At 35.7% G+C, this 9,655-nt stretch overlaps 1 protein-coding gene and 1 long non-coding RNA gene across 2 annotated transcripts; one reads left to right on the plus strand and one right to left on the minus strand.

The window, feature by feature from the left end:
* Positions 1-615: 615 nt before the first annotated feature.
* On the minus strand, positions 616-2,015 carry LOC107756814 (uncharacterized). The gene is made up of 3 exons (XR_001641868.1): positions 1,856-2,015; positions 1,048-1,358; positions 616-773 (listed from the first exon to the last, which is right to left on the minus strand). It is a non-coding gene; the product is annotated as an uncharacterized LOC107756814 (long non-coding RNA).
* Positions 2,016-2,827: 812 nt separating this feature from the next.
* Positions 2,828-4,856, plus strand: LOC107756795 (DNA-directed RNA polymerase III subunit RPC9-like). Its single transcript, XM_016574064.1, has 6 exons — positions 2,828-2,906; positions 3,382-3,418; positions 3,578-3,676; positions 3,821-3,915; positions 4,234-4,291; positions 4,791-4,856. The coding sequence occupies exons 1-6, from the start codon at positions 2,899-2,901 to the stop codon at positions 4,854-4,856; spliced, it is 363 nt and encodes a 120-aa protein (XP_016429550.1). The 5' UTR covers positions 2,828-2,898.
* The last annotated feature ends 4,799 nt before the right edge of the window (positions 4,857-9,655 follow it).

Consider the following 9,655-nt stretch of genomic DNA (forward strand, 5'->3'; position numbering starts at 1 on the left):
TCATAGCGGGCAATTGAAATACATTGAGTTGGAGAGACAGAACTGTGATTTTTGGTAATTAGTAGACAATAAAATTATTTATTTACATTATTTATAAAATAATGTATACGTAGTATATATATATAGATGTAGTTATATTAGTGTTGTTTTTAAAAGATAAAATCCTCTAATATTTGAGGATTAATGTGGTCAGCTATCCTTACCTGCCTTGTTAACATATTTTAGGCTGAACTTACCATGATAAAAGTCCGTGTATGCTATATAAATGACATCGTGGTCTTCTGCCAAAGTAACTTCAGCCTCTCTATATAAATATAATTATATGTGTGTGTGTGTGTGTGTGTTCTTACAACTTGCTTGTTAGTCAAGTTCAATCACAAATATACCTGTTCATTGTCGTTTTACTAATCTCATGGTAAATGTTAAGTTTGTTGTCTTAGAAAATTCATTCCAAATAAATTAAGATATTTTATTAAGTGAAAACTAATCTTGTTCAATGTTTTTGATTCTTGTGCACCCCACAATTATTAATATATAAAAATATATTTGTAGTATATTCCAATTTAAAACAACTTATAACATTTTTACACATTTAATCATATATTTTATGTTGACTTTTGTTATGCACTTATTTACAGCAATCGATTTATACATTTATAATAAACTATAAAGCATGTTGTCCTTGAACAGTCTCCACTATAGTTTGCTGTGCTGCATGGGAGTGCTCCAGTCACTCACAGAAAGGAGTGTGAATGTATGGTTTCCCTACTGATCTGGAGAGGAGAAAAAAAATGATGCATCAAGTTTTGTTCAGTTCACATTTATTTGTATAGCACTTTTTAATATACACATTGTTTCAAAGCAGCTCTACAGAAAATGAATGTTTCTACATTACGAATAAGAGTTCTGTTAACAGGTGTAACTGCCAAAGTAATGGTAGAAATGTTCTAAAATTAGGCTATACAAATCATGCAGTTAAGTAATGTCATGTATTCAGAAACAGTTAAATATATACAGAAACAATGAACAAATTAAAGCAATGGTTACATGATGTGATCATGTTGATTACAATGCAAGGAAAATGTAGCAGTTTTGTATGTTTATTCAGAGTCAGCTTCATCTGAAGTCCTCTCAAGGGTTGGCGTCATCTCTTCACAGGTGTTGGGTCATCTGAAGTCTTCGTAAGAGGCTGGATATAGTCAGCAGGAGCAATCTACAGATTACACCAACAAAATGTGATGTAATCATACTAGGGAACTGGCACTTTTTCACAAAGAGCAGGGAAAGACTTGCCAAAACCAGTGAAGAGACTCATTGTGAGGGTGATGTCTCTTTACAGTCTTCAGGTGGTTCTTGTTCTGAAAGCAAGATAGCGAAGGAGAAAAACACAGGAGAAATGGTTAAGTGATGCTCCATCACATTGCAGTCCTGTGGCATCTGCTCCTTCAACACAGTGCTTCTTTAGTAGCTAAGACGTTTAAGTATAAAATACAGTAATAATGTACAGGTTTACTGTAATTACTTCTATAATATAGTAGTGGTATATAATACATTTTTGGAAATTTAGCCTATCATGATTCTGAAATGAAAACTGCTCACCTACATTAAACTTTTCATTCTCACTTTGGTCCATCTGCATCCTTTGCAATATATCTAAGTCTATTTAATAGCTCCCCACCAGCAAAATCACTTTTAAATTACACAACGATGGATGAAACTGCATGAAGAGAATGAATAACATCCCGTAAATCTACTAATTAAGTGAGGAATAATCTAATAATCATCTGTTTTAATGCACAGGGTAATTTGATTAGCTGTGCTGATAATATACTATTTTGTTCTATAAATGTCTTACCTTTTAAAAGTTCGTCACAGCGGTCTCTTCTGCTGCATCTCTACGGCGCTGATAGTATTAGCGCTAACTTCCGGGAACTATTGAGCGGCTCCACGATCCGCCATTGCTGTAAAAAACTGGTCCATTGGAGTGAACGGAGTTGTCGCAACTCTCTCTCTCTACGGCTCTGCGCCTCCCTAAAGAGAGAATACACTTTGCAGTTACAGTTTTGAATGGTGGATGGCGCTATGTCCTTAAACCGAGAAGTTACACCAAAAAGAATGAATCTAGCTGTACTTCATGTACTTTTTATTTTACTTTTATGTCCTTTTTGAGTATATCATATACCTGTGTAAATACATCAAATCTCAACAGCGTATTTAGGGGAAGGGTTGTCATGAGGTTAACACCATTGAAAGTACTACAAATCTGCAGTGAATATTTTCCCAACTTGCAAACAATAATACATTACAACCTTATGTGTTATTTATTTTTCGCCTTAATTGCTTGCGAAATGTTTGCACAATGAATTGAGATTTGTATGTTTGCTCTTGCATCTGTTTATGAATCTCTTTCTCCCTTTATCCATATTTGAGTCATTTTACTTATCAGATATTCTTTTGATTCCTCCTGCAACCATAAAAGTACAATTATAGACTTATTAAAAGTAATATTATTTCATAATATTACTTTTATATACTATAATGTTATATAAACATAACATAATATATTTTATATAAATATATTATAATATATGATTAAATATTTTATATAAATATCATCTTTCTATATAACATGTAATAATTTTTAAAGTGTCACTTCCACAATATTTCGACCTGATTTATTGATTAGGTCGCAGATTCATTTTGTTGCACGGGCGAAACGTTATATTCAGATCTTTATTAAAATTACGACTATACAAAATATTTGTAAACAGCAATAGTCACAGGAATATTTAACCCTACAAACAAATTTGAACACGACAACTGGGTGGGAACGTTTAACAGCAAGCTTCGTTTTCTCTCCGGATCGTTGTTAGTTGTCGAACCAACAAGGCAAGCGGGATGGAAGTGTAAGCGATTTGATTTAATTTCATTCGTTTAAAGTCAAACTTAAATAATAATCTTTTTTGCTGTTGAAAATGATGAGTATATGGCGCTGTGATTAGAAAAAAACGGGTTTCCAAGTTTACACTGAAATGACGAGGATATGCGGCTCACGTGGTCACTCTTGTACACATGTAACGTTAGTTATTATAGCCATAAAGCTCAGATAAAATTGATTATGAGCTGATCTGTTTAAAATTCAATTTATTTTCACCAACAATTGATGAGAGGTCATTTGGGTGTAAAGATGATGTATAATCTTCAGAATACATGTTGGTCGTATTTGTTTATTAGCGAGAGAGTTCCTTTACCATTTGAACTCTATGGAAATTAGGAATGGCTGCTTATTTGTAATATTGTAACGTAACAATAGTGCCATGGGTTGGAGCTTCCCTTTGCTCACACATGAGATAATTCTAATGTAAACATTTTGTTTTGCAGAAAGGACGCCAATGCTGCTATGCTAAGCAATTATGAGGTCAGTATGCATTTGAAACCTTTTTAGATTAATTTTAGTTCGTTTGTATGTTGTACAATTCAATGTGTGTGTTATCAGAAATGCATGTTGTAAATCTCAAGTAAAATCTTCAGTTGTTAAGTTTATTTGTGACTGTACAAATGCACTCTATTCCACCAGGTCTATCAGTTACTGACAGACCTGAAAGAAAAAAGAAAAGAGATGGTTAAAAATAAGCACAGCACGGGACAGCAGAATCTCAACACCGTCATGTATGAGGTGCCTGTTTTTGATGTGATTTGAAACATCTCGTAAACAAAGATGATATTAATGTTTTGGTCTGTGAGAGATTGTTTTCTTCATGATCTTCAGACAGGGTTGATCACTCATGGCCTTTAACAGTTGATGTGTCTGCCTCAGTAGACCCTGAAGTACCTCTCCAAGACGCCGTGTGCTCATCAGAATCCAGACACCGTGAAGGAGTTCCTCACTGCTATGTTGCCTCACAAGCTCACTAAGTGAGTTACAGAAAACGTTCTTTTTTTATTCCTTATTTTGCACCGAAATGCCTTGTTTTATTGTGAAAAACACAGGTATGGGGAAACTTATAGGCCTGTCACAAACAGTGTATGTGTCACACTAAATACAGTGTATTACAACCACTTTGTAATTCTAAGTTTGAGATATATCATTATGAAGATTTGTGTCATGTGATGTTTGAGACTGCAGTTGATGTTTTTTTTCATCTGATAGTGAGTCTAGTATTACTGCACCTGTTTTTAGACTGTGACAAAAGTTGACAAACTGCTGGTTCTTTTTCCTGTTCCTCTTTAAAGAGCTGAGAAGTTGCAGCTCCTTAACCACAGACCTCAGACTGCTGTTGAAATCCAGCTGGTGAGAACATTTTTCATACCTTTTGTAATACCCTCTCTCCTTCTTTACATCTTTGCATATTTCTTAGAGAGTACTAAGAATGTACATTATTCAAGTTTATTTTATTTGTATAGCGCTTTTCACGATACAAATCGTTGCAAAGCAACTTTACAGCAAATTAAGTTTCTACAATATTTAGTGGTAGCTTATCAGTGGTGACTGTCCGTTAATGTACATATGGCAGAAATGTACGGAGAAATCAATTAAAGACGTAATCAAACAGACGATGAACACTATTAACAGCAATTATTATATGATGCAATCAAACTTATAGCAAAATGTGGTAGTTCTGTATGTTGTTTCAGGGTTGGCTATATATATATATCATCCTCTTTAATTTAGCACATAGTTATACTGTGTTTAATCGGTAACCATTTTAAGGTTTGATTTGAGAGAGATTGAGCAAAGCAAACCTGGTCGTTTAGTGTTAATTATGACCATTTATCATTTTGTCAAACAGTCTCTACTGACCCAACTGCCTGAATATAAGATGTCAGTACGTGGCTGCAACATTGAGCTCTTGTAACAACTAAGTTTACTGGGACTTGTATCCATAAAGCAGTTTGATGTGAATTTATTTGTAATGTGTCACTTAATCTTAGCCTAAAAAGACGCTTTTCTCATTCCAGCCCTCCACAAAAATGTATTTTATAGTACATCTCATAACATATTGATGATTGTATTGATTAATAATGTATTCTCATTGACAGTTTTCTGATGAGAATAGAGACGGATTATATACACGAGTTTGATTTATGACAGCAATGCCATGTCCTAAAGAGAAAACCAATGAAAACCATCTGATTGGAAATAGACGTTTGCTGTAGCCAATGAAATTTGAGAGTTCCTCTTAAACGCTGTGGTATGAATTTAAGACCTAATCTCGTAATTTACAGCTTTTCGCTGGAATCGAAATTATTTGACTGATTCCTCGCGTATACACTGAAGATTCACGAGAAATGTGCTCGCGGTGTAAGACTCTCGTCCTCAAAGTCAGAGCTTCGTAGCTCCGTTTACACAATCTTCACGTCTGCATTTCATCAGACGTGATTCTGGAGAATGTAGGATTTCGAGGAGTTGTACTTTCTGTACGGTAAGACACACCACGCTCGGTTTTCTTGCTGAACTATTCAAACTAACAGAGTTGTTTGGGATTTGTACGTGTCGTGAGCGTGTTTCACTCACATAGTTTCCTTGTCGCAGGCCGCCAGTCGTGCTGGCGAATAACTTTGATCTCAGGTCCTCGATTTCCCTTACAACCATTTAAAACGTGTCTTCGTGTCACGCAGCTAATGCTTCACAGTGAAATCAGCCATAGTTGTGTGCAAACGTATGCATATGAACTGAAAAACGCGTTCAGCTTTGTTTTACATACACGGTGATGATCGTCGAGCCGACCACATATAATAATGTATCTGTCGACTTGTTGCATTATTGCAGTAGCCTACGTACACGTTTCTCACAAAATACACGGCAGCGGTCTGATGTCACAGAACATATCTTTCTGCACAAGCGCCAGTACGCCTTTATTAGCATTTTGGGAATTCAAACTCTGCTGTGATACCAAAAATCGCGGTCCAGTGTTAGACACAATTAAATATGCTGTCTAGGTAGAATGAATTTTCAGACATCTCTCTAAACGGATGGAGACCCACCAGTAAGCAACACGTAGCAACCAAAGTAGCAAGAAAACATTATTTGATGTTAAAATTATTCTATTCCTAAATAAGAAGAGAAGGTACTTATAGATTATTAGCTGTAAGTAATTTGATTAGTTTTACCTGGCTCAACCAATGGACCCTTTTCACAAGACGCGTTTAACGGTCATCAGCATCGTAAATCCTTGAAAGTTTTTCATATTTGTATTTTTTTTTTAATGTATCTACATTTATAACACTATTCTTTGTATTATATCACCTTTGCATCAAATTACAAAAAAACAGTTAACGCTAATGCGAGGGTGTTTCTAATGCAGCGTCTATGGGGAGGGACGGTAAATTTGACATGGTTCTCTCTTCTGACTGCCGTTATCAGTCTCTCTCAATTTTTTTTCCTTTTATTGAAAGTCACGAAAACACTATCGTGGAGTTTTTATTTTGCCATTTGAGCCAATGGGAATGCAAAAAATATATTTGTGGTACTCTCCCATTCACTGCTCTTCAAGTTAACCCAACTATGACGACTTCCGCTGCTGAGAAACCTGGGGTGGGATTATCTTTTTGTTCGACCAATAGAAGACAGATGGGTAGTTGACAAATAGGCAGTAAAAAATGCTTATTTTGTAAAAGACAATTTTTGAAGACGAAATGCATATATTTATGTAGTGTGAAGTCTGATCTTTGAGAAAAATATAAAGGGTCAACTTCGTCAATTCTTTCATTGTTTTTTTTTTTACATTTTCACTGAACTGTACCATAAATTTGTCCTATGGTGTGACATAGCAAAAATTAAGAAAAAATACCTCTTAATAATATATAAATAGTAGGGCTGCGCGATAAATCGCATGCGATATTTAATGCGCATCTTGTCAGTAAAGCCACTTCTGTAATCAGCGGTAAATCTCCATCACGTGCGGGCTTTCACATTGAGCAGCAGTTACTACACAGAGCTGTTGTTCACTGGCAAGCTGTGCAAAACCACGTTCATAATCGTGCGATTTTTTTGCGCAGCTTGTCAGTGAACAACGGCTCTGTGTAGTAAATGCTGCTCCATGTGAAAGCCCGCAGGTGATGAAGATTTACCGCTAATCGTGCAGCCCTAATAAATAGCATGAGAGAGATGTATCTTCATTGTTATACGCTTATTTTCATATAGTGTTATTTATTTAATATGAAATTATAATTAACATAATTTTTTCCCCATGACTTGTTGGACAATTTCAGGTCAAACTTTGACAACAAGACAAATTTTGCTGTCATCCGTTCAAAACTGATGAAAATTATACAATTTTAAGATGAGTGATATTTATATCCCCCCTATTGCAATACTCAACTGTTTTTTTTTTTAGATATTTTGAGATAAAAACAAATCTGTGGTTCTTTTATGTGTCACACCATAGGACATTACGTCACACTAAAGGACAGAAATGGTAGTTATTAAATTATTTCTATTTAATTTTGAACATGTCAAAGGAGAAAGAAAGTTTAATTTTGATACAAACGATATCAACATGTTTTTTAAACAAAAAATAATAATTTATCAACCAAAGTCAGTCTCTTAGTCAATCAGTATGTTACTGAAACTTTTCTAGCCTCCCCGCTACATGTGTGACACAGCTAAATATGATTGATATTCAAACTATATTCATTAAAGGGGTCATATGACGTTGCTAAAAAGAACATTATTTTGTGTATTTGGTGTAATGCAATGTGTTTATGCGGTTTAAGGTTAAAAAAACACATTATTTTCCACATACTGTACATTATTGTTGCTCCTCTATGCCCCGCCTTTCTGAAACGCCTTTCGATTTTTACAAAGCTCATCGGTCTGAAAAGCGAGGTGTGCTCTGATTGGCCAGCTAGCCAGTGCGTTGTGATTGGCCGAATACCTCAAGCGTGTGACAGAAATGTTACGCCCCTTACCACATTGTATAGCCTAGTAGCTGGGACAACTTCTTTATGTTTACAGACGTGACGTAATGATGCAGCAGCATGCTCGAATTTCCCGCGAAAACCACTCAAATTAGAAAACATTATTATAAGCTAGCCGTTGTGAATCGGGCTAAAGTAAGGTGATAGTTTTGAACACTGGCTGGTTATGTACTTGCTCAAATATTGATTTCGGATCATTTTTAACCAAAAAAAGTTACGGACTGCAGCTTTAATTATTTAAAATGCTTTTAGAGGACATTATCTGTCACACCACAGGACGTTTCAGCCTTTTTCTGTCAATTAATGACCTTGCTATTCCGAGCTAACCTGTCATTAGCGGTTAGCAAGACACATTTGCATAATTTTCCATGATTATGTAGTTTAACATGTCATGTCATGGGCTTGACAGGAGGCTTCAGTAACATGATCATGAATGGGGTCCTTCAACTAATGTAATTTTAGGACAATTTAGAGATTTGGCTCAATAATGTAAAAAATCTAATATCACTGCAGCTTTTATAACAACAGGTCCATGTAGGACAAAGAAATGTTTAATGATTTACTGCATTTTAAATAACGACAATATTAATTATATTAATTTTTATCTTGTGGGACAGTGAAAATGCCATGTCACGTCAACAACCCAGATACGTGTTCAGTGGAAACCTGTTTAGGAATAGTCATTAGGCTTGTTTGAGATGAGCAAAATCTGCGCAGAACCGATCACCGGTGATCACCGCGAGATGCATGCCGGTTAGAAAAGTGTCCGAGTTATGTCCCGACTTGTTCTGATGTCATGCTGACGTGTGCCAAAAAACTCTTGCGACGTCGAGGTGGCTGTGTCGGATTGCGCAGTCGAGCGCAGTTGCTCTCCAGCGACTGCACTGATCAAAAGCATGATGGGAAACGACTGACTGATGACACAGCTTAATGCTCATTGGTTCAGACAACTGTGATGCTGCATTCTCTGCTAAAATGTTATATTTTTTATCTGATTTCATGTGATTATGTGTTTAAATTATGCATGAATATTCCCAAACACTGTATGACAGTGCGATCTCTGTGAGATATGTGATTGTTGTCATATTTCTATAAAAATCTAAAATACATGTTTGTATTAAAGTAAAAATGGATGATAAATACACCTTTCGTATGGAATTAAATAGCAAGCACATTTGAGTGTCTTGTTCATCTGCCTTTGATCTCATTGGTATCTGTTCCACTTCGAGAGGTCAGAACTGTCCGTCTTGACTGTGCTTATTTCACTCCTCCCCTCACTGCAGCCGCCTACTCTCGCCTACATTTCAGGCGAGGCGCATCTCAAACAAGCCTATTATTAGGTCTCATTCACTATTACTGGGGGGATTATTTATACACACATTAATAAAATGATAAAAATTTCCACCTAATTCACAACACGTACATACAGACATTAATTTGATCTTAACCTAGTTCTAATGTTAATACAGTTGTATGGGAGAGCGGGGCACAAAGTAACACTTTTTGACTTTCTCAGTTTGTGTAAATCCACATGGGGTTCAGAATATCATTTTTTTATCCACGGTAATTTTACACTTGTCTAGTCCAAATATGTCGGTTTGTTTCATAATTACAGTGTATACGTTTCATGATTACAGTGTATACGTTTTTCTTTATTTACCCTCAAAAAGTGGAAGTGAAATGTGACAATATGCCCCGTAGGTGGGGTACATTGTAACATCTGAGGGGCACGTTG

This window comes from Sinocyclocheilus rhinocerous, unplaced genomic scaffold, assembly GCF_001515625.1.
Source record: "Sinocyclocheilus rhinocerous isolate Xijiao unplaced genomic scaffold, SAMN03320098_v1.1 scaffold22, whole genome shotgun sequence".
Classification (NCBI taxonomy): Eukaryota; Metazoa; Chordata; class Actinopteri; order Cypriniformes; family Cyprinidae; genus Sinocyclocheilus; species Sinocyclocheilus rhinocerous.

Bases quoted from the DNA above. Each gene is read 5' to 3' on its own strand.
- LOC107756795 (XM_016574064.1), top strand. The intron at 3,916-4,233 runs GTGAGTTACAGA...TCCTCTTTAAAG, and splicing joins TTGCCTCACAAGCTCACTAA to AGCTGAGAAGTTGCAGCTCC. The intron at 4,292-4,790 runs GTGAGAACATTT...TTTGTCAAACAG, and splicing joins CTGCTGTTGAAATCCAGCTG to TCTCTACTGACCCAACTGCC.